This window comes from Equus caballus, chromosome 11, assembly GCF_041296265.1.
Source record: "Equus caballus isolate H_3958 breed thoroughbred chromosome 11, TB-T2T, whole genome shotgun sequence".
NCBI lineage: Eukaryota > Metazoa > Chordata > Mammalia > Perissodactyla > Equidae > Equus > Equus caballus.
The window spans coordinates 58,147,730-58,172,846 of NC_091694.1; the positions used below are offsets into that span (position 1 = coordinate 58,147,730).

The 25,117-nt window shown below is 43.1% G+C and overlaps 1 protein-coding gene across 1 annotated transcript in view; it reads right to left on the reverse strand.

Moving 5' to 3' along the window:
* Positions 1–417: 417 nt before the first annotated feature.
* Positions 418–25,117, reverse strand: part of PIGL (phosphatidylinositol glycan anchor biosynthesis class L) — an 84,205-nt gene continuing 59,505 nt past the window's right edge. The window contains exons 3-7 of the mRNA XM_001504873.5: positions 17,472–17,562; positions 12,561–12,628; positions 8,914–8,945; positions 7,021–7,154; positions 418–3,212 (exon numbers count right to left, since the gene is read on the reverse strand). Coding sequence (XP_001504923.2) covers positions 3,114–3,212; positions 7,021–7,154; positions 8,914–8,945; positions 12,561–12,628; positions 17,472–17,562 — 424 coding nt within the window. The 3' untranslated portion in view covers positions 418–3,113. The remainder of the gene's footprint in view (positions 3,213–7,020; positions 7,155–8,913; positions 8,946–12,560; positions 12,629–17,471; positions 17,563–25,117) is intronic.

A 25,117-nucleotide genomic window follows, 5' to 3' on the forward strand; every position in this document is an offset into this window, starting at 1 on the left:
AGGGCAAGCTGTGTTTTCCTTTCCCTTGCCATGCTGTTTGTGCTCTGGTGAGAGAGTGTGTCTGCCTGGAGGAGGGGCTGCCTTCTGATAATTTGCACAAAAAGGCTTTCTTCTTGCCCAGTCAAGTGTCCTCAGGGCCGCATTCCACATGTAACTCATGTAACTCACACACAGGCACTACTACAGGGGCTTAGCAGCGGCCATGCCAGCCTCTAGGGGCATCCTCCTCCCTGTGCCACTGTCCTTGCTCTCTCCAGGCACTGCGGAGAACCCAGATCTGTTCTGAGTCTGCGGCCTCAGGTGCACCCAGCAGTGCTCCCAGGGCTGCTGTGCTGCTCCCAGGAGGGTGCTGGGATGGAGAGGCAGGTAAGGGGAGCTTGCCCTCCAGCGACGTGGACCAGAATCAAGCACTAGGCATCCGGTAAATAAAAATGTTTATTTTGAACTTTCCTCTTGGGCTTTTATTTATTTTTAAAAAATAGTTGGCATGTACAGGAAAACAAAAGAAGCAGAAAATAAGTCTCAAATCCCACCACACTGAAGCTACTATATTGGTAATTATACACATCTTTCTCACCTCTAAGATTTAAAAATATTTTTGAATAGGTAATATATACACATGGTATAAAATTCAAAAGGGACAAAAGGTATCCATTCCCCTCCTCCCACCCAATTTCCTTTTTCAGAGACAAGCACTGTCAGCAGAGATACCCTATTTGTTTATACACATTTGGATGTGTGGACATATATGGTTTTCCCATCCCAAATGGTTGCATTCTCTAACACCGTTTTACATCTGGCTTTTTTTCACTTAACAATATACCTTGGAGACCTTTCCAAGTCCGTGTATTGCCTTATTATTTTTGAGAGTTTCATGGCATTATATTTTAATGGTGTACCCACAATTTATTTAACCAATCCTTAATGGATAGAAATTTGGACTGGTTCAGTATTTTACTAATATAAAGTGTTTCAATGTCTATCCCTTACACACCTCTTTTGGCACGTGGAGTAAATCTATATGTGAGTTACTGCAAGTGGACATGCTGGATCAGAGGGTATGTGACTTTACTAGAAACTGCCAAGTTGCCCTCCAGAGGTTGTACCATTACTTGTCTGCCAGCAGTGTATAAATAGCAAGCTTTTCTTTAATGAATCATTTCTTTACATAATTGAGATTATACTGGCTATACACAATTTTTTTAACTTCACATTGTATTGAAAATATTATATCACATCAAAACTATTCATAAACAACAAAAAGTCCTTTAAAATTATAAATGTTCATTGTAGAAAGATGACCTCACTAATTAGTATTTACTTTTTGGATATATATCCTTTGATTTATATTCTTTTGTGTGTATTTATACACATGCAGACATACATATTTATGTGTATGTATGTTTAATAAAATGAGATTGTACCATTCCTAACCTGCTTTTTAAAATTTAATATATCATGAACATTTTTCCTCATTACTAAATATTGTATCACTGGATTTTTCTAATTTTGCTATTATAAATAATGCTGTGATGATATCTGTGTATATAATTTTGATTTTTTAAAAATTTCCTTAGGTCACATAGTATATGTATTTTAAGCTCTTAATATGTATTAAGCATTGCTGTCCAGAAAAGCTGGGTCAGTGTCTGTCTTCTTAGCAGTGGGACAGGGTCAGCCTGTCCCACCACACTCCAACCAGTGTTGGTGGCTTATTTCTTGTCACACCTTCATATGAAGGCTATTAGGAGCTACTGACAAATTTTAAGTAGACAGATAGTATAACCAAATTTGCATTTCCCATTCCAGCTTCAGGGCCTAATAGCTCTGTCAGTCTCATGTGGTCCCTAGGAGGCATTCAAGATAATGGTGACCCTCAGCAAAGTGGAGCAAGTTTGGGTGGAGAGACCCAAAAAGCAGGTTTGTTACCTGTTGCTATGGAGATAGCAATTCAGGACAGGCAGAGAGAATACTTACTGGACAATGATCACAAGATCTTCTCAGTGTCAGGACTTTGACTTAATGCTAGTCCTTCTTTCTGCTCAGCACCCTCTTATTCTTTAGCTCCCATAACATCATCTTTCTTGAGCACTTACTGTGAGCCAGACCCTTTCCTGTGCTCCTTGCATCATCTCCTCTGAGGGTGGTACCATTATTGTCCCCTCATATTGCAGATGAAAGAATTGAGACAGAGAAAGATAAACACCTAGCCTGTGGTTACGTTGTAGGTAATTCTGGCCTCACACCCAGGGTCATCAGTCTGCAGGGCCTGTGCTCTTCACCACTGAGCTTTCCTGCCTTGGTCCACTTCCCTGGACCATTAGCTGGACTCTGGGAGTAGCTTCCAAGCCAGACCTCTCAGAGCACTTTTATTTGTAGCACAATTTTGAGACATTAGGTTCTTGAGTGTTGAGAAAGAAAGTTCCAGATTTCTTTTCCTACCTCCTGCTTCTCCCAAAAGCCTGAGAGCTGAGATATTTGGTTGTAAGCTCCTTCAGGGGAGGCCCACAGCATAATAGTCTCTGAGGGAAATGCTGGGCACAGTGTCGGGACCTTAACGCCTGTGACGTTAAATAAAGCAAGTTGTCCCTAGATTCAAATTGTCTACACAGGCCACAAAGATAAATCAAAGGATCACGGTTGGACGCATTCAATACAGACTGTTCTTGTGTGTGTGTCTGTGTTAGTGAGCCTGCTTTGGAAACAGTGTAAACATCCTGCATTGTAGCGTCTGTGAAGTGATATCAGAGCACTTCTACTTTCACTTGGAATAACAACAGGCTCTGTGTTTGACATCCATTGTGTCGTTATGTAAATCGTTTTTCACAAGAACTTGAGAAGCTAGCAGGCTAGCTATTATTATCCTTGGGTTTGTTTGTTTTTGGTTGTTGTGGGTTTTTTCCCAGAGGAAGAAGCTGACGTTTGGACAGCCCATGGGCCTGCATGGCCTCCCTTTTATTAGAGGCTGACTAGGGCAGATGAGCAGAGCTCTGGAAGGCCACCCTAGCTGGGCTCTCCTCTGGCTCGGGGAGAGAGCCAGCTGCAGACCAGGCCCCCAGCTTCCCCGTCTTCTTTCTCCCTCTGTTCCCTGGGTTCGAAGACTCTTCAGGGCTTCAGAGGAATTGGAGTGAGTTGATCCTCATGTACCGGGAGAAGAGCACGTAGAGTCGGCGGAACCACAGGAGCTGGCTGCGGTGGCAGGACATGGCTCTCTAGAAGAATCAGAGGACCAGTTATGGAACACGGGCACCGGAGCTGTTTCTGTTATTTTCAGTTCTGCCTTCCTCACCTTAAATCCTTCCTCCCACTAACGCACCTCCGGCTGTAGCCTGATCTGGCTTTCTCCTAGAACCAGTGAACCCGTCTGGCCTGGCCTCCACTCACTGCCTCCTCTCTCCCGACTCCTGCTTGCCCCGCTGTGATGACAGCAGCTGGTGCTAATGGCAGCTACAGCGCTCAGTCTCACATTATCCCGATTTTAACAACCCTGTGAGTTAAGTACTACTATTATTGTTTTTTTTAATAGATGAAGAAACTCATCAATCTCCAATAGCTAGTAGGTAGTGAAGCTGAGATTGGACCCCAAAACCATCTGATTGACTCTGGAGCCTACATTCTTAATCACTTTGCTCCATTATCTCACATACATAATGCATACTGGGATGTTTTACGGGAATCAAGCTAGACTACTATGCTCTGACTCCTGAATTAGGAAAACCGGGAAGATACAATCACTATTAGAAGAAGGCATGGGTTCTCCTTGCCATTTAGTGGGGAAAATGTTTATCATCTTGTTATTCAGACCTGGTGTAGTTCAGTTTTTAAATAGAATAGATCATAGCAACTGATCTAGCTAGACAGAACATATATCAACTGTTCTGCCTGTTTTTCTCTAAGTACCATAATTAAACTGCCTCTCTAAGCTAATATCATTGCAAATCTTTATGTGAAGAACTCATTTTATATTCCTTGTTTGAACACCCATGGCTTTGGAGATATAAATACACCTATAATAACCACAAGTATTAAATGATAAATTATCAGGATAGGATATATTCAGGCAAAATATTATATAGCATTGTTTCAATACAACAGGAAATACGACTAAATTTTTAAAATAAAAAGTATTTTCAGAGACAAAATGGATGTGTGAACTCACAGAACAGTGCTAAAATTTTAATAAAACATAGTAAAAATAAAATCTTTATTTTAGAAAAACTTTGAGAGAAGAGAGGAACTTTGCAGTCCAAACACACTTGACTTGTCTCCTTGTAATAGTTACCAAGTTATATGAGTTTCCCACATCATGCTGCCCAGGTGGCCTGTTTATTTAGATCCCCTAATCTTTCAGTGACTTTTCAGCACCCATTCAATAAGATGGACACTTAGAATAATTATATACTTATGTCACAACTTTGGCGTTTTACAAACTTTATTTTTCTATTTTTGTTCAAATTTTCCAAGAGAATACCACAGAATTTCAAAATTGTTTCTACTTTCTCTCCCCTTTTGGAGCATTTTCACTGCATGTCTTTCAAAACTATGATTTTACTGGTTATACAGTACTACATCATTCACCTGCTGAATATTAGTTCCTTTTTTGGCCACTATAAATTATATTAATGAGCATTCTTGTACATAAATCCTTGGACACATCTTTATTCATTTCCTTGGGATAAAATTCTAGAAATAACAATTACTGGCTCAGCACATTTGTATGGTGATAGATGGTAATTAGTCTTTGGCTGGTGAACATGATATAGTCTACAAAGAATTCGAAATATAATGCCTCACACCTGAAATTTATATAATGTTATAAACCAATGCTACCTCAATATAAAAAAAATTACTGAAAGTATAAATTTATTGAATTATACAAGTAAAACTTATTTTATAAACAATTTTAAAAATTAAAAGAAAAAGTTAAACTCACCTAAAATCTCACCACCCAGAGGTAATCAAAATTCATATTTTTGCATGTTTTTTGACTTTTCCATGTGTATGTGTGAAAAAAATATATCACACTATATATATTGTTCTGTAACTTGTTTGCTTTTACTTAATGTATCAAGAATATCAAAAGGTAAGTCCAATGTCTGAGAAGACTTCTGACATTTATTACTGTTGCTTCCCTGAAGGAGTGTAGCAGTTGACACACCTGTTTCATTTAATGGTCCAACAATGGGTTTTATCATTTGACCTTTTACACTTTGCTAGCAAAAATGTTATTACTTTTTATTTATCTTTTATGTTTAATTGTGGTGAAGAAAGATTATACAAAATTTACCATCTTATACATTTTTAAGACTACAGTTGTATAGTCTTCTCCATGTTCACATTGTTGTGTAAAAGCTCTCTAGAACTTTTTCATCTTGCAAAAATAAATCTGTATACTCATTGAACAACTCTCCAGTACCCCCTCCCCGAGCCCTTGGCAACCACCATTCTATCTTCTCTTTCTATGATCTTGACTACCCTAGATATCTCATATAAGTAGAATCATACAGTTTTTGTCCTTTTGTGACTGGCTTATTTCACTCAGCAAAATGTCCTCAAGGTTCATCCATGTTGTAGCATGTGACAGGATTTGCTCCTTTTTTAAGGCTGAATAATATTCCATTGTGTGTGTAGACCGTATCTTCTTGCTCCACTCATCTGTCAAGGACACTTGGGCTGCTTCTGCCTCTTGGCTGTTGTGCCTAGTGCTGCAGCGAACATGGCTGTGCAAACATCCCTTCCAGTCCCTGCCGTCAGTCCTTTTGGGTCTACACCCAGACACGGGGTTGCTGGGCCATATGGTGATTCTACTTACTGTTTATTTTCTTATTCTCAACATAATTCAGGTATTCTGACCTGGTCAAGAAGAGGCAGTAAATTCATGCTACCTGTTCCAAACACATAGCAATGATACAGAAAAATGCTAAGAGGATACAAAAAAGACAAGGATGGGTCAAAACTAAGACCAACAGCAGCACAAACCTAAAGAATGAAACGCAGGTGTGAGAGTGGCTCAGGCAGAGGGCTCGCTGGCTGAAGGCCCAGGAGCACCATGACGGCTGGGAGTTCTGCTCTGAAGGGGACTCACTAGAGGGACTCTGCTGGACAGGGGACCCAGGCCTGCTGCTTAGAGCCAGCCCCAGGGCCTCCCTCGTCTGTGAAAAGAGGCTGGGAGAAAAACGTCCATTATGCAGCTCATTGCCGCCCTTCTCTCCATCATGGACTTAAATCAACTGGGGGTTGCACCTGGAGATGAACTGGATCCATTCTCCTCAACTGCCTTCTCCTTAACTCAGTGGTTCTCAGAATCACCTGTCCCATCCACAGCTAAGAGCCTTTTGCTAGGAGGGCTCAGTGGGCCTAACTTCCTCAGTAGGCAAACAGTAGTGTACCTGATGGGCTCTTTGCAGAGGCTCAGGCTGAGAGCACTGCTCCATGTATAACAGTAAAAAACTGGTAAATCAAAATGTCCAACGGTAAGGGATTTGCGGTATATTTTATGGTCCATCCATACAATGGAATATAGGCAGCCATTACAATTTGAATATGCAATGACATAGGAGAAAAATGGTCATAATGTTGTTAAGGCAGGTTTTAAATAGTAGGCATGGGATATATTCATGTGTGATCCCATTTAATATACATATATGTAAAATACTCTTTATAAGAGGATATAGCTTTATATATATATATACTAACAATGATTACCTTTGAGTGGTGGGATTGATGGTAATTTTGATTTTTATTTTCTTCTTGATGCTTTTATGTATTTCCAGATTTTTCTACAACGAGCATGTATTTACTTTTTCTCTTTTTAGCATGTATTATTTTTATAACCAGAAAAAAAGGTGAAAGTTCTTGAAAAATCTGTGACTCCCAAGGTCTGGCTGCAGTGCTAACTCTCACGGGCAGAAGGTGAACCACACTGTTCACTGTGGAAGGGCTTTGGTTGGTGGTTTGAAGGAGCCAGGGGGTCTGGGGCACAGATCTGGAATTGGGGGTCCAGGAATTCAGAATCCTCACCTTGGCCTGTGCCACTTCCTTGCTAGTGAGCACGAAGAGGACATCCCGGGTATGAAGCAGAGAAAAGGGCAGGTCCAGAAGGGAGATATACTTGCGCAGCACATTCACAGACTGGAGCGTGAGCACAGAGCACCCTGGGGGGGGAAGGGAGATGGGAGAAGTGAAGAGTCTTGCTTTTTCCCCTGAGCACTCTACCTCTCCCCTGGGGTGCAGGGCAGGGCAGTGGCTGTGGAGGTGCCCGGCAACACCGTGGCACCAGGGCTGCTCTTTGCCCATCATTCTCACATACAGGAAGAGTGAAAGGGTCATAGGACTCCTGGCTGGCTGCCCTCTACTGGCTACATGCCCTAGCTAGAAAAGGGTGGGATCTGGCTGCCTCAAGGCCAAAGGGAAGGTGATGGAGACCGGAATTCCTGTGTTGGCAGGCCAGAGACCTGGTTCCTGCTCTGTCACTGAAGAACTGACAGACGGGAAAGTCCTTTAACTTCTCTGAGCCTCAGTTTTCTCATCTGTAAAATAAATGGTGTTGGTAAGTGTGGGCCTGCCTGTCTCACAGGGTTGATATAAGAATCAAATAAACTGTTGTCCTGTTCGCAGCGGCCCGGTGGTGTGGTGGTTAAGTTTGAGAGCTCTGCTTCGGTTGCCTGGAGTTTGCAGGTTCGGATCCCAGGTGTGGACCTAGCACTGCTCATCAAGCCATGCTGTGGTGGCATCTCACATAAAATACAGGAAGACTGGCACAGATGTTAGCTTAGTGACAATCTTCCTCAAGCAAAAAGAGGAAGATTGGCAACAGATGTTAGCTCAGGGCCAATCTTCCTCACCCAAAACAAAAAAATCCAACTATAGTCATGTTCTAAAGATCTCACAACTTGGTAAGCCCACTCAGAAAAGGCACAAGCTACTTAGTTTTCATTCATTTAATCTTCATGTCACTCCTGAGAGGGAGCAGACCAGAAACTGGCTCAGAAAAGTTAACCATCAGGGTCATGCAATAAATGGCCAAGTGCGGTTTGGAAGAGTTTCTAACTCAAGCAGATTACCCCATCAAGCACCCATCAGTCATTTACAACCTGGCTAATTAATTGGGGGTTGGAATGTGATTTTGGATGGATGGACTGAAAGAATACCAGAGGTGGAAGAGAGCTGGCCTATGAGAAAGCTAGACAGGTGACTTGGTCACAGGGTGCCCAAATATTTAGCTAAACGTTATTTCTGGGTGTGTCTGTGAGAGTGTTTTCAGATGAGATTAGCATTTGAACTGGTGGACTCGGTAAAGCAGATGGCCTTCCCCAAGGTGAGCGGGCGTCATCCAGTCCATTGAGGGCCTGAATGGAACCAAAGGTGGAGGAAGGGGTAATTCATTCCTTTCCGTCTGACTGCATGAGCTGGGACAGCGGTCTTCTGCCCTCAGACTGAGATTTACACATTAGCTCCCCTGGTTCTCAAGCCTTTGGACTCAGACTGAATTATGCCACCAGCTTTCCTGGGTCTCCAGCTTGCAGATGGCAGATCATGAGACTTATCAGCCTCCATAATTGTATGAGCCAATTCCTTATATATAAGGATCCTATATTATCGGATCTATCTATCCTATCTGTCTATCAATCTATCATCTATCTACATACATCTCCTCTCGCTTCTGGTTCTCTGGAGAACCCTGACTAACACACCCAGCCTCTCCTCACACTCAGAGGCTGCCTGGCTGGCAGGGCACTTCCCAACAGATACAGCCTGATGAGACCTGAGCTGAGTCAGGAAGAGTGTGGGCTGGCCTCCCTGCCAACCTCTGCTTCACCTAGGGCAGCTCTCTGTATATTTATAAATTTCATCCTAATAAGTTTCTTAGAGGGATAGTATCTAGTGGTCTTTTGCAAAAGGGACTGACCTTACCTTTAGGTAACCTCCCTTCTGAGTGCAGGGTCCTGGAGGAGGAAAGGACAAGAGTGAGGGTGAAGATTCCTTTGTAGCTAATAGGAAGGGTCTTCAGAGTAAGGCCTGCTGCACCCTGCGGTCCCTCCAGGTAGGTTTCTAGGTCGTTTCTTTTGCATAAATTGCCATATAGGTTTCTGGGATTCCATACCTCTGGCTATAGCTGAAGGGACCAGGGTGGGCACCTTACCTAAGGACAGCCAATCTGGAGGATGGTCAATGGCTTATGAAGTGCCCTGGCCTAAACTTGCACATTAGAAATGAAGGTAACTACAGTGGACTCTTCAAAATTTTTCCCTTGAAACTGTAATGTGGGTATAGTGGGAGAAAATTTTGTAATATTAATTGATATTTCTTCCCTGATAGTTCCTTTCTCCTTTTTGGCCTCCCCGCTCACTCCTTTGGACAGTGAAGGCCATTCTGTGCTCACTGCATTAAAAGGAGGGTGAGGCAGGTCCAGCAGCACCAATCTCCAAATCTCTTGCCCGCTTTGTTGTTTTGAAAGCTAAGGGATGGAGAAGGATGGACCTATCCCACCCTGACACACAGACACACATACTCAAATGAAAAGAGATTCTTGAGAGCAGGATTGAAAAAGGGAAGCTGACAGAGAAGTGAAAAACTTCCGGACCTGACTCCCTGGTAGAGCCCTGAGAAGCAGAAAAACCTGAAGGTTTCTGGGATCCTGAGGTCAGAGGCAACTTGTCTTGTACTCTGGGTAGAGTCCTGGGCATATTCTGAGTTTGAGGTGTCAGGATCTCCAAGGAAAGAGTTGGGAAGGCAGGATCTAAGTTAAGGAGGGGGATGCGCCCTGGAGACACACTCCTGGAAATCACACTTAAAGCACTAGAGCCACGAGGAGTCTGCACGAGGGAGCCCAGGGTTGGGGAGGGAGCCCTGGGAAAGGAGCACTGAAGGGCCTTCTGGTGGAGGGAAGCCAGGAAGAGACTGAGAAGAGGCCAGAGAGGCCAGAGGAGGGAGGACAAGCTGGTGTGTGGCATTTCAGTGAGTGACAGGCAGGGTCAAATGCTATGGAAAGGTCAAGACAGATGAGGACTGAAATAAACCTAGGGAATTTAGCAGCCAGAAGGTGACTGTGGAGAAAACCATTTTAGAAGATTGGTGGAGAGCAGAAGGCAGGCACGGAGGGAAGGAAGGGCGGAAGTAGAGGGGAATTGCGGCCCTCTGAGAGGGGCTTGAAACCTCTGTGCACAAGAGGAACGTCATCCCCCAGGAGTGTGGGTGTGGGCGGAGAGGGAAGGCTGTAAGGTCATTTTCAAAGGAGCATGGACAGTAAGTTGAATAGGTCTTGGGCATGTCAGATCATCTCAAGCACAGTGACCCTCGCTGGTACCCAGAAGTATTGAAAGCCTGTGGCACTCCAGCCTCTTCTGAGGAAAATGGCCCCAGGCAGTTCTGTCTACATAAAGCTGTCCCTTGGGGTTCTCTACCTGGAATGAACCTTCCCCACGTCCCCACTTCAGTGGTGGGACCAGGGAGGGGGCCCAGCCACATCAGCCTCAAGTGCCCCTCCACCCTGCCTGTCGAGTTATCCTTGGTGTGTTTGATCTTTTCTCTGGTGCAGTGTAAATGCTGGTGAAAAACAATAAGGCTCAGTGTGCAGCCAGAATGAGGTGGGCCACTGTTCCAGTTCTCCATGGGGCCTGCTGTCCACCCCCATGTTGGAAGCCTAAGGCCTCAGAGTAACCACGTGGTTGGAAAGACCACACTTGGGCTACCTCATTTTTCCCATGTATCTTCGGAAAAAATTGTGTCTCTGAGTGTAACTGGGAGATGTGTCTTTCCTGCACCTAATGCAACTGGCAACAGGTCTCCGCTAGGTGTGGCCTCTGGCTGGGACAGAACGTGAACAGTCTATAGGAGGGGACAGCATTCTTGCCTCCCCTCATTCCTCAGTCAAGGAAATAAGAAAAGCTTTCTGGAAAGAGCTCATGGGTAATAATTTCTAGCCTCTTCCTAGGTGATGCACAATTTACGGACAAAGCTAGAGAGTCCTAATACTGGATTGGTCTTCACATTGTAGCAGACAGACTAATGAATGGAGACCCAGGATTCCTGGAGTCCAGTTCTGCCTCTGCCATTGTTCAGCCTGGTACTGCTGGGCAAACCACTTCACTGCCTTAGTAAAATGAGGTGGTTAAAGGGCTGGCCCAGTGGCATAGTGGTTGGGTTCGTGCATTCTGCTTTGGCAGCCTGGGGTTCACAGGTTGGGATCCCAGGCATAGACCTAGCTCCACTCATCAAGCTACACTATGGCATTGCCCCACATAAAATGGAGGAAGATTGGCATAGATATTACCTCAGCAACAATCTTCTTCACCAAAAAAAAAAAAAAAAAAAAAATGTGGTTGGACTTCACGAAAGGTGAGGTCATTTCCAACTTCACATATTTCCCTGCTACAGTCTGAGAATGTTGGCATGTTTAGAAGAAGGTTACAAAATAAGTCCTTCACTTCAAGTTGCCCCTTTCCCTCCTCAGTAGGTAGGCCAGGTCCACCACACCAGTGCCCATGGTGCCTAGAAGAAGCATTTCTCTGGAGGACAGGAAACATGGTGTATATTTGTATGACCCCGAGTAAGTCCTTCAACATCTTTGAGGTTCAATTTTTTCTTTTGGCTAAGGAAGATTCATGCTGAGCTAACATCCGTGCCAATCTTCCTCTATTTTTTTTTAGCATGTGGGCTGCCAGCACAGCATGGCTACTAACAGAGTGGTGTAGGTCCGTGCCCAGGAACTGAACCCAGGCCACCAAAGCGGAGCGTGCTGAACTTAATCACTAGGCTACTGGGGCTGGCCCAGTTTTTTTTTTTTTTTTTACTGCTAGAATGCAAATACAGATCGGTAAAATAGGATGACTATGAAGAACAAATGAGATTTCATATTATATATGTATATCCTCCTTCTCCAAAGAAATATTTGAGATAGTGTATAAAACATACAATGGAAGATAAACAAATGAGAATAAGAGGAGGAAAAAAAAGATGAAGCCAGAAGGCACAACAATTCGCAGAACTCAATCCATAGGGGCTCATACATTTGCTTTAAGGGGTTGCAAACTTGGCCCTAAAGCTTTCTGTGGGCCGGCCCCGTGGCCAAGTGGTTAAGTTCGCGCACTCCACTTCTGCAGCCCAGGGTTCTGCTGGTTCAGATCCTGGGCGTGGACATGGCACCGCTCATTAGGCCATGTTGGGGTGGTGTCTCGCATACCACAACTAGAAGGACCCACAACTAAAAAAATATACAGCTATGTACTGGGGGGATTTGGGGAGAAAAAGCAGGGGGAAAAAAAGCTTTCTGTGGACAAAGCAAAGAGAGAAATAAAATTAGTTACCCCATTTGTGATATCCCTGGGGTAAAAAAGTCAGCTGTTTAGGAGATGAAACAATAATAATAAGACTTGAGAGAAATTTCTCACGTGGAGGACGTGGTGAGCTGTAGTGAGCAATATGGCCAACGCTGGCTCTCTAATATAATTCAGAAGTAAGCTGCACGGGGCTCAGATGATGCGTGGGAACTTGCTTTAGAGACCGTTCCCCTGAGCAAATGAACTATGCCCCTCCCACCTCCATCAGCCAGAGAATCGTACCTCACGGCCGCATACACAGCGACATGATTGCTGTGACCACTCACTCCCACTGCGTCAAAAGTCACCACCTGGAGAGAAACACAGGTTTTCACTTATGCCTGTCCCAATGTTTTTCCTACTGCCTTGACTTGCAGGGAGCTAGCCCCATTCCCTGGGGAAGGAAAGTAGAAGCAGAACCCTTTCCAAATTCTGAGTGTATCTGAACTGACTTCAGAGCAGATCCACTGTGTGTAGCTATTGGTTTGGCCAATTGTGTGGAGAATGTTCCATGGGTTTTACAGTTTACAGTACTCTTGCTCTTGGCCAGTGGAGCAGAGTGGAATTCAGCCATGAGAGAAACCTGGGTTCAGAATATCTTTGTTTCTTATCTGCCTAGTGATTTATTAGCACATTTAGTTCTCCTGGCTGGCTTGTGTGTGAACTTTGTTCATGTAGATGCTGCCTGCTTTATTTGGTCTCTTTTCCTTGTGCCATACTGAGGGCACAAAAGCTTTGAGGGACAATGTCCACCATGCCCTGTTCATGGAGTTCAGTTCACAGAAGAAGCATATTTACTCACAGACTGCCTCTGTCTCCATTTCCACAGATACATCATCTGTTTATCAACTACAAGCTTAGTCTAGGTTCCAACATTTCATTTCTGCGCAAATAGATTTAAAAAACCGCAAAGAACAGATTGAAGAATAATAATAAAAGGATAACTTGAATAATAAAAGAAATACAAGAAAGAAAACAAGGACTTAGAAAAAGGAATAGAAGTAGTTGGTTAGGGGTGTGGGAAAGAGGGAAGCTGTCCCTACGGAAAGAAGGTGACCGTGCAGCATGGATGAAGGGACCGGAACTGGGACTGCAATAGGCTGGGAAGGGATTCATCATTGGTCTTTCTATTTTAAACCAGAAAATGTTGACTTCATGTATAGAAAACTCTGTTACAATAAGAGCAGCTAACATTTATTGAGCACAGGCTGGGGGGTGGGCTATAGATTAAAAGAAAATTTAAAGTCCTGTCAACTGATCCTGATTCAAACAAGCTGTAAAAATAAAAACAAAATAAAAATACATTTATGACATGAGACTCTTGGAAATGTAAAACACTGATATTAATGAATTATTAATTTTTAGGCATTACAGTTATGTTAATAAAAGGCCCAAATTCTTTTAGAAATGCATACTAAAATATTTAAATATGAAATATGATGCTGAGAATTTGCTTCAAAATAATACAGGAGGTGAATAGGTGTGTAAATGAAAATAATATTGACTATGAATTCATTGTTGAGGCTGAGTGATAGGAACAGGGAGGTTCATTAAACTATTCTCTCTACTTGTGCATGCTCGAAAATTCTCCATAATGAAAACTTTAAAAAAAAGAGTTAAAGCCTTATAAAAAAGCTAATCATATAATGGTGGATACATGGTATCATATATTTGTCAAAATCGATAGAATGTACAACATCAAGAGTGAACCCTAATGTAAACTACGGACTTTGGATGATGATGTTGTATTGATGCTGGTTCAGTGATTGTAAAAAACTGTGGGTCACGTGAGCATGTAGGTACTTGCTGCTCAATTTTGCTGTGAACCTAACTGCTCTAAAAAATAGTCTTTTAAAAAAGTTAATCATATAACTCAAGTACTCTGTTCTGATGCCATTCTTCTATGCAACACAGTGGGGGAGACCTGAGTCTACTCTCATCTCTGTCACTAGTTAACCCTGGCCCCTTGGTCAAGTCACAGAGTTGACCACTGGAAGTTATTTCAACTTGTAATGCCTGGTTTCATCTGTGAGATCTGAAATGTAACACCTGCCCTACTTTCCTCATTGGGTTGAGGTGAGGATAACTAAAACCACATGTAAGAACCATATAACAGGAAAGGCGAGAGTGTCTCAACTCCAAGTCTGCTGCCATCAGACAGAGCGTGAGGTCGGGGCCAGGTAGCCATCGCAGGCATGCTGGAGGGCATTCCTTTGCTTAGGGGATTTGGGACCACATGGAGCTGGGCTCAATCACTTTTGAAATTCTCTAAGGTCTTTGTTTTCTTTGTTTCTTCCTTATCCTACATTTTATAATCTCCCTCTTTCTTTCTGTTGCAAGGAGGGCTGAGCTAAATTGTATTTGTACAAATTTTTACATGACAACAATGGCACCTGTAGTTCTTTACAGAATGCCATCCACTTTCTTTTCCCCCCTAAATTGCAGAAATCTTTGTTCAAATGAAATCCTACCCAGACCCAATAAACAAGAGATTAACAGTGGGGCTGTTCTGGTTTCTCTAAGACAATGGTTCTCAACTGGGGCCAGTTTTACCCCAGAACATTTGGCAATGTCTGGAGATATTTTTATTGTGGGGACTGAGGGGGGTTGCTACTGGATAGAGGTGGGTTATCTAGGGGGTAAAGGCCAGGGATGCTGCTAAACATCCTACAATGCAAAGACAGCCCCCACAACAAAGAATTATCTGGGCCCAAATGTCACTAGTGTCCTAACGGAGCAGGGACTGGGTGTGTTTGGCTCCCTGTTGTATCCCCACTTCACAACAGAGAGTGACGATTACATAGCAGGTGCTCAATAAATATTAGTTGAACGAAAGACTGAGGTAGGGCTTGGGCCCAGGACTTAGTCTGCTTGATATCCAAAGAAACTACCAAACCCCTAGGCTGCTTTCTGTAGGGGGCAGCATTATACTTTTCAAAGCACTGCCCTGTCAGTCATCCCAGTGGTTCTTGCAACGCCCCTGCAGTGGGCAGGACAAACAGCTCAGCAAGCATACGGTGGAGCTGGGACAGGAGAGAACCCAGTTTCCTTCCATCACACTGTGCTAATGGCTGCAGAGCCAGCTTTGGCTTTGGACAAAGGAGGGAGAGGTTGGTATCATCTCAGCACAGCCCAGGGGAGAAACTTCCTTCCTGTGGCTTAGCTCCATGCTCCTCACTTCTGTCTTTGCTTCCCTGTTGGGGCTTTCCCTTCTCTAATTGTCCAGTGGATCCTTCTGGTTGGGATGAGGCACCTGGGGCCCTCCCAAGATTCATGCATTCAGCTTGGTACAGGATACTGCTACCAAGTGACTTCTCACCTGCCTAGTATTAATGCCTCATCCCTGGCCCTGCAGGGACTATGGGACTGTGTGAAAGGGCATTTCACTGCGTCATGGGAGGTGAGTGGAAACCCGTGCTTAGCTTGATTATGGCCTCTTGATTATCACACTGGCTATGGTATAGGCATGGCTTTATACTTCTATTATTGCACGAAGTGCAGGCCAGGAAACTTATTCCCAACCACACTGTGATAAGCGTTTCTTTGTTAAAAGCAAGGTGTGTTAAAGAGCTGTTTTAAAACGATTTCCTTATTTACAGAAATTAAATCAATTCAAGATTATCCTGACAATAAAAATCCCCTCAGTCACTTGACTGAATGTGAGCAGCTCAGACAATGGGAAAGAGAGCTCCAGGTGGGGAGATGGCAGTTAATAGTTGGGGCAGTTTGGGGACGAGCACTGTCTGGGGCCTGTTCTAGTTCTTGGGGATGGAAAGATGTCATGGTGCAGTCCTTGCCTTCATGGACCTTACAGTCTAGATTGCAAGACCATGGTCTGTACTTTAAAGGATAAACAGCCACACTTGTCACAGGCACAGGACACACAATAAATACTGTAGGAATCTCAAAGAGGGCTGAAGAAGTCACGTAAGGCTTTCTGGAGAAGGCAGTCTTGAGATGGGCCTGGACCACAAATCACTTTTCTGGGACACAAACTTGGGAGACTCTTCTGAGAACAAGAATGGCACGCAGAGCTGTCTGTACCCTAAAGCTCCTCCTCCCTGGATGCTGAGATTGGGGCCAGCTGCAATGTGGTCTAAAAGAGAAACCTGGCCCCTCAGTAAGGACCAATCCTGTTCACCGATGTGCTGTACTTAAGTAAGGGTTAGATCACAGACGGCCAAGGTCAGAAATATGGGAGTCTATCCTACAAGCAGAAGTTACTGGGAAAACCAGCATTCTAAGCAGAGGAGAGAAAATATTTGGGGACTGGTCCTGGGGAAGCCACTGCCAGGGAAACGTGTTCCCAAGGGGTACTGCAGCACACTCCCCAGCCCACTGTTTGACTTCAGGCTGGCCCTGAAGACCAGCTCTGTCTACCCATCTGGGCTGTGGAGCCCTGAGAGGTTTGTTAGTGTGAGCTAGGTGGGACGGGCAAGAGAATCCAGGCAAGCCCCGTCAGCAGGGCTGGCACTTGACCCCTAAGCCAAAGCATGGTCCAAACCCTCCACTTTCACACGCACACGTTCTGGGAAGGTAAAGCTGGGAAGTGTGAGCCCACAGGCTGTTGGTGAGCATCTTTCCAGCCAGGACAAGAATCAAGCCAGCGCACAGAGTGAGATGGAGAAGTGTCCCGGCAGGGCCAGGGGCCCAACTCCGCCTTTATGTAACTCCGAGAGAGCTGATCAGGTGCCCCTTCTGGCCTGTGCGGACCAAGTTTCAGTTGTATTTCTGTCATTAGAAAATGAAGACGGCCCAACTAATATATCAGGGAAAACCTGCTCTTAAGAAGGGTCTAATAAATCAATTCACTCAGTGAATTCATCATTGATAAAAGCCTAATATGTTTCTCTTCAAGCAGGATTCATCTTTTAATGAGGATTAATAAAAACTGAAACCAAAAGATTGGGGTTGTAAATGGTAGAATTTTACGTTATTAGCCCATGAAGGATTATTATTATTATTTTGGAGGGGGACAGACAGCCCTCTCGGGAGCCTTCAACCCACCCACTGGCAAGGATCCCAGTAGAATTGAGACGGGTGTTCACAGACCTGTCCACCTCTGCAAGTAAACGTGAATCTCTGTTAGGGCTCTTCACCTGACGAAACTTTTCTCCCTGTTGCGGATGTGAATTTATCCTCACAACCCCTTACCAGGTTGATGCCATTCTCTTCTATGTGCCAGAGGAGGACGCTGGCCACACGCTGTGTGTCCCACTGCACACCTGGGTCATCTGGGAAATCCCTGGAAGGAAAAAGCACCACTTGAACATCTTTTCTAATCAGGTGCAAACTTCTCCCTAAGTTCTGGTAGGTGTGTGCCAGTCTTGTGATAGAAGTTGTACTGGGGGGCGCACTCTTAAGTATCCAGATTTCAGTGAAAGAGATAAGATTTAGAAATATGACACAACTAGAAGTCAATGCACGACTCCACGTAACACACTTTTGGAGTTTTGTGCTCGTTGCTGAGGGGAAGAAACAGACATCAATGAGACAAGGTGCTGTCACAAGCTGGGGAGACATATATGTTAACAACGAACTTGGACACAGGGCAGAACAATACATACCTTTACAAGAATAATAGTAATAGAGCTTTAATACAAAGCACAAAAGTATGTTATTTCACTTAACCTCATGAACATCTGCTGAAGGAGCCTTTACAGATGAAGTTAAGTAGCCTGCTTGCAAGGTTGTTAGAGCTGGATTTGAACCTAGGTTTTCTGACTGCAAAGCCAAACTGTTTTAGCACATGCCCTGACAACGTGCCTCCTCCAATGCAGCTGCATCGAATCACCAATCTCAGGAGCGGAGGCCTCTGAAGATTAATCTCGCCTTGTCTGTGTCTCCACTTGGCCACGTCACAGATCTGTCTCCTCCTTTGTCTCTGTTGTGCATGGAGCTATGGCTTCACCTGACATGAGATCAAGGCCTGAATTCGACCTTAATTTGAAGATATTATTCATAGTCTTATAAATAGATATCCATCTCTCTTTGGCTCAGGTCCTTTGGCAACGTCTGCAGTGCTACTGAGAGGACACAGGCTCTTTTTGCTCCCCACCAGGCAGGCCGCCATAACCTCTCTATGGGGAAAGGCCATTAACTGATCCTCTTAGGACTTTGGTCAAAGGAGAGCCACTGAACGTTTCTCAGCAGGAAAAGGACAGGAGCCCCAGCCCCAAATAATGTAGTTATTTCCACTGCTTCATTGGCTACCTCAACCAACCCCGCAGGGTGCTTTCTGTAGAGGGCAGCTTTATACTTTTCAAAGCACTGTCCTGCTAGCCATTCCAGGTGGTTCTCATAGTGCTCCTGCAGTGAGCAGGACAGACAGCTCAGCTAGTGGATAGGGGGAATGGGTAGGGTGAAAGGAAGAAAGTAGGGACCAATTCAAAGCCCAGACTTGTTCCCTGGGAATGGAGTTGTATATGGTTCCCAAGTGGAATATGACCTGCTGAGCTCAGACTGCTGAAGGAGAAAAGGATACAGGCATCAGGGAAAATACCTTGGAGGGAAAACAGCTACATACATGCTCCTGACTGGGAGGTCCATATAAATGTATCAAGGCATCATTTTGGAAACAGAATACACCAATAATATTCACATGGATGGAGTAGCAGTCTAAGAGAAGGAGTAGACGGTAGTTGGCTAAGCCTACTTAATTCTCCGTTCTGAGGTGCTGAAAGATGAATCCCAGGTGGGAAAGCTCATTAATGCCTTCCATTCATCTTCTGAGAACTGGAATCTGCTATTCTAAGGCACTTCACTTAGAGTGAGCTGTTACTCCACACCCTATCCTCTGGCTCTACCCTCTGACCATGCATAAGGAACCCAATCATCTGGGGGGGATTTTGGAATGTAAATATCCCCTCTGTAACCTGAGACATCTGAGATGGCAGCACTGCTTCTGTGATCAGTCCAAACTCCTCCTGGTCAAGCATTCAAGACTTTCCCCCAATCTATCTCCTATTTTGATCTACTTCATTTCTCTTATTTGAATGAGCAGATAAGATAACACACATGAGAAAGCACTTATAAAACTATAAAGGGACATGTAAATTGCAAAGTAGTGGCTGTTATTGATGTATCACTCTAATTTAGGTCCCTTCAAAAAAAGAAAGAAGGAAAAATGAAACCCCCCATCTTTCTTCCTTGCTCTGGAGTCCCTTGCAGAGCTCTTTGTTGACTGCTTACATCAGTGGTCAGTGGTTTCAAAATGGGGTGTAGGCACCCCAGGAGATGTGTAAGACAATCCACTGAGGTAAAGCGAGAAATCACTAGAATTTCTATTTATGTGTTTTTCTATCTGTTCAAATTTCTATTCTGTACCTCTTTTATAAGGCATCATACACGAACAGAGTTTAACATGTATACAATTTAAGTAAATAAGCGCACAAATATTAGAAGTGCATACTCAAATTTGTTTCTTTTTTCCAGGGATTGTGATAAAAAATGTTTGGAGATCACTGGTCTAATCTACTCACCCTACATTTTACTTTATTTTTTCCTGGATATTTAAAAACAACTTTATTGAGGTACAATTTATATAATATAAAATCCACTCATTTTAAATGTACAATTTAGTGGTTTTTAGTAAATGTATGGAATTTCTCCGTTTTATTTTACTAGTGTTTTGCATATATTTAACTCTTGATTCTCCAACCTATTATAAGTTCCCTGATGGCCAGATGTTATGTTAGGCATTTAACAGTCAGTGTCCAGCAAGGAAAACGGAAACCACCAGCTACTTCAGAAGGAATTTAATACAGGGAATTGTTTACCCAATTGATGGGAAGAGCTGATAGGCCAAACAGGAAACAATGAAATAACCCAGAGATTGGCAACAGCAAAAAGTCACTACTATGTGTAGGATGGGACACCAGAGCCAATGGATGAGAGTGATAGTGGGAACTAGCCCTGCAGAATCTGGAGTCATGGAAAACATTCAGATGCTGATGGAGGTGCTGCCTGAGGTGGAGGGAAGGGGGAAATACACTGGTTTTTCACTCCTTCTACCTTCCAGTCTTCCATCATTGCCACCTATTGGTCAAATCTACCAAGAAGCTAACTGGCAAGGAAGCCTGGAAGGTGTAGTTACCGAGCAAAGGCATAAGATGTCTGGCAATGTCTTGCTCATAGCAGATGCCCAATAGACATTTGCTTTCAATTGCTGCTCAGTTCTGGCTCTAAACCTTCAAAGGACAGCAACAGCCGGGCCACCTGCCTCTCAGTGTCTATGGAGTCCAGTTTTCCAGCCTTATGTGAATGCAGTGGTCCACTAGTTGCTCAAGTACAGAGGGCAGCAGGGGGCACCATAGGGAGGACATGGAGACCACTGCTAGGCAAGTAGTTTCAAGGCTCAGGGAAGGGCGATGTGGCAAGAGTTAACAGCCAGCTCTATCCAGAAGCTCAAGGATGGAGAACTGCACATGATTAAAGTGGTCCAGTGTCATCAAGACGCAATGTGATGTGAGAGAGAGATCATCAGGTAGGATGACAGAACACCAGAATTCTAGTTCCCTACTCACCATGTGACATGGGCAGAGGCTGCATCATCAATAAACCTGGGATAATCCCGGGATGTACCTGATGACCTCTTGAGAGCCTTTCCAGCTCCGAAATCTAGGATTTCATGACATAAGCAATTTCCAAGTGAGTTTAAACAATAATCATGGTGGTAGTTTTTAGGAAAGAATACAGGTCTTAGACGATAAATGGCATCAGGGTGGTCAAAACCAGGCCCCTGGGATGCTGTTCTCTTTACTTTCCCAGAGCTCAGTCAAGACCCCAATATTTATTGACATCCTGTTTATATTTCAGTATTTGTCCATTACTGTGTACCTTGCACTTAGAATTGTATCTAGCAAATAGTAAGCACTCATTACATATTGTTTTTCCCTTATTATTTTGGAATATTTTCCTCACTACTTCCCAACAGAGGGATTATGCATCATTCTTAGGAATAATTGAGAATTATTTTATTATTATTTTGCTTGAGGAAGATTACCCCTGAGCTAACATTTGTGCCAGTCTTCCTCTACTTTCTATGTGGGTCACTGCCACAGCATGGCTGATGAGTGGTGTTGGTCCACACCCAGGATCTGAACCCACAAAACCAGGCTGCCAAAGCAGAGTGCACTGAACTGAACGACTACACCATGGGGCCAGCTCCGAGAATAATTTTAGCCTAGTGTCATTCAGTAGCTAATGAAGGGCTGAGCAGACATAGATGTCTTGTGCCAACTAAGTCTGTCTGTGATGGAACTCTAACATGACCAGTGTTCCAAAGAGAGATGAGGACAGTGAAGTCAGGAAAACAGAGCCTTCTGCTCTGATGTCCTTGGAATCCTCCCTTCATGTGGAATGCCTGCCTTTGGCCTCTGGCCTCTGATAACTTGGGATTCTTCCCTGCTCTTCTTTCTACTTGCCAAATCTAACACAACCTTAGGGACTTGCTTCAGTGCTGCCTCCTCCATGAAGCCTTCTGGAAGGAGTTTGAGGCCAACTGCACAGTTTAGAGGGTACAGTCCCCAACACTGCCCTCATTTCTGACACCAACTACAAGTTCAGGGGTGCCCAAAACCACTCTCATTTTTTTTTTTATTAAGGTTATGATAGTTAACAACCTTGTGAAATTACAGTTGTACATCATTATTAGTCATGTTGTAGGTACACCACTTCACCCCTAGTGCCCTCCCCCCACCCCCCTTTCCCCTGGCAACCACCGATCAGTTCTCTTTGTCCATATGTTAACTACCACCTATGAGTGGAGTCATACAGAGTTCATCTTTCTCTGTCTGGCTTATTTCACTCAACATAATACCCTCAAGGTCCATCCATGGTGTTGTGAATGGGACAACTTTGTCCTTTTTTATGGCTGAGTTGTATTCCATTGTATATATATACCATATCTTCTTTATCCAATCATCAGTTGCTGGGCACTTAGGTTGGTTCCATGACTTGGCTATTGTGAATAATGCTGCGATGAACATAGGGGTGCATGGGACTTTTGGAATTGCTGATTTCAGGTTCTTAGGATAGATACCCAGTAGTGGGATGGCTGGGTCATAAGGTATTTCTATTCATAACTTTTTGAGGAATCTCCATACTGTTTTCCATAGTGGCTGTACCAGGTTGCATTCCCACCAACAGTGTATGAGGGTTCCTTTTTCTCCACAGCCTCTCCAACATTTGTCACTCTTGGTTTTGGATATTTTTGCCATTCTAACAGGTGTAAGCTGATATCTTAGTGTAGTTTTGACTTGCATTTCCCTGATGATTAGTGATGATGAGCATCTTTTCATGTGTCTATTGGCCATCGGTATATCTTCTTTGGAGAAATGTCTGTTCATGTCCCCTGCCCATTTTGTAATTGGGTTGTTTGATTTTTTATTGTTGAGTTGTGTGAGTTCTTTGTATATTATGGAGATTAACCCTTTGTCAGATAAATAACTTGTAAATATTTTTTCCCTATTAGTGGGCTGTTTTTTTGTTTCAATCCTGTTTTCCTTTGCCTTGAAGAAGCTCTTTAGTCTGATGAAGTCCCATTTGTTTATTCTTTCTACTGTTTCCCTCATGTGAGGGGTTATGGTGTCCGAAAAGATTCTTTTGAAGCTGATGCCAAAGAGTGTACTGCCGATATTCTCTTCTAGAAGTCTTATTGTTTCAGGCCTAATCTTTAGGTCTTTGATCAATTTTGAGTTTATTTTAGTAAATGGTGAAAAAGAATGGTTGATTTTCATTCTTTTACATGTGGCTGTCCAGTTTTCCCAGCACCATTTGTTGAAGAGACTTTCTTTCCTCCATTGTAGGCCCTCAGCTCCTTTGTCAAAGATTAGCTGTCCATAGATGTGTGGTTTTATTTCTGGGCTTTCAATTCTGTTCCATTGATCTGTGCATCTGTTTTTGTACCAGTACCATGCTGTTTTGATTACTGTAGCTTTGTAGTATGTTTTGAAGTCAGGGATTGTGATGCCTCCAGCTTTGTTCTTCTTTCTAAGGATTGCTTTAGCAATTCGGGTCTTTTGTTGCCCCATATGAATTGTAGGATTCTTTGTTCAATTTCTGCAAAGAATGTCCTTGGGATTCTGATTGGGATAGCGTTGAATCTGTAGATTGCTTTAGGTAGTATGGACATTTTAACTACGTTTATTCTTCCAATCCATGTACATGGAATGTCTTTCCATCTCTTTATGTCGTCGTCGATTTCTTTCAAGAAGGTCTTGTAGTTTTCGTCGTATAGATCTTTCACTTCCTTGGTTAAACTTATCCCAAGGTATTTTATTCTTTTTGTTGCGATCGTGAATGGGATTGAGTTCTTGAGATCTTTTTCTGTTAGTTCATTGTTAGCATATAGAAATGTTACTGATTTATGTATGTTGATTTTATACCCTGCAACTTTGCTGTAGTTGTTGATTGTTTCTAATAGTTTTTCTATGGATTCTTTGGGGTTTTCTATATATAAGATCATGTCATCTGCAAACAGCGAGAGTTTTACTTCTTTGTTGCCTATTTGGATTCCTTTTATTTCTTTTTCCTGCCGAATTGCTCTGGCCAACACCTCCAGTACTATGTTGAATAAGAGTGGTGAAAGTGGGCACCCTTGTCTTGTTCCTGTTCTGTGAGGGATGGGTTTCAGTTTTTGTCCGTTGAGTATGATGTTGGCTGTGGGTTTGTCATATATGGCCTTTATTATGTTGAGGTACTTTCCTTCTATACCTATTTTATTGAGGGTTTTTATCATAAATGGATGTTAGATCTTGTTGAATGCTTTCTCTGCATCTATTGAGATGATCATGTGGTTTTTGTTTCTCATTTTGTTAACATAGTGAATCACGTTGATTGATTTGCAGATGTTGAACCATCCCTGTGTCCCTGGTATAAATCCCACTTGATCATGGTGAATAACCTTTTTGATGTATTGCTGTATTCGGTTTGCCAGAATTTTGTTGAGGATTTTTGCATCTATGTTCATCAGTGATATTGGCCTGTAGTTTTCCTTCTTTGTGTTGTCCTTGTCAGGTTTGGGGATCAGGGTGATGTTGGCTTCATAGAATGTATTAGGGAATGCTTCATCTTCCTCTATTTTCTGGAATAGTTTGAGAAGGGTAGGTATTAAATCTTCTTTGAATGTTTGGTAGAATTCTCCAGAGAAGCCATCTGGTCCTGGACTCTTATTTTTGGGGAGGTTTTTGATTACTGTTTCTATTTCTTTACTTGTGATTGGTCTATTCAGATTCTTTATTTCTTCCTGATTTAGTTTGGGTAGGTTGTATGAGTCTAGGAATTTATCCATTTCTTCTAGGTTGTTCATTTTGTTGGCATATAGTTTTTCATAGTATTCTCTTATGATCCTTTGTATTTCTACGGTATCTGTTGTGATTTCTCCTCTCTCATTTCTAATTTTATTTATTTGAGACTTCTCTCTTTTTTTTTTAGTGAGTCTGGCTAAGGCTTTGTCGATTTTGTTAATTTTTTCGAAGAACCAACTGTTTGTTTCATTGATCCTTTCTACTGTCTTTTTTGTTTCAATATCATTTATTTCTGATCTAATTTTTATTATTTCCCTCCTTCTACTGACTTTGGGCTTTGTTTGTTCTTCTTTTTCTAATTCCATTAGGTGTCGTTTGAGGTTGTTTATGTAAGATTTTTCTTGCTTATTGAGGTCAGCCTGTATTGCAATGAATTTCCCTCTTAGGACTGCCTATGCTGTGTCCCAAACAATTTGGTATGGAGTGTTTTCATTTTCATTTGTCTCCAGATAATATTTGATTTCTTCTTTAATTTCTTCAATAATCCACTGT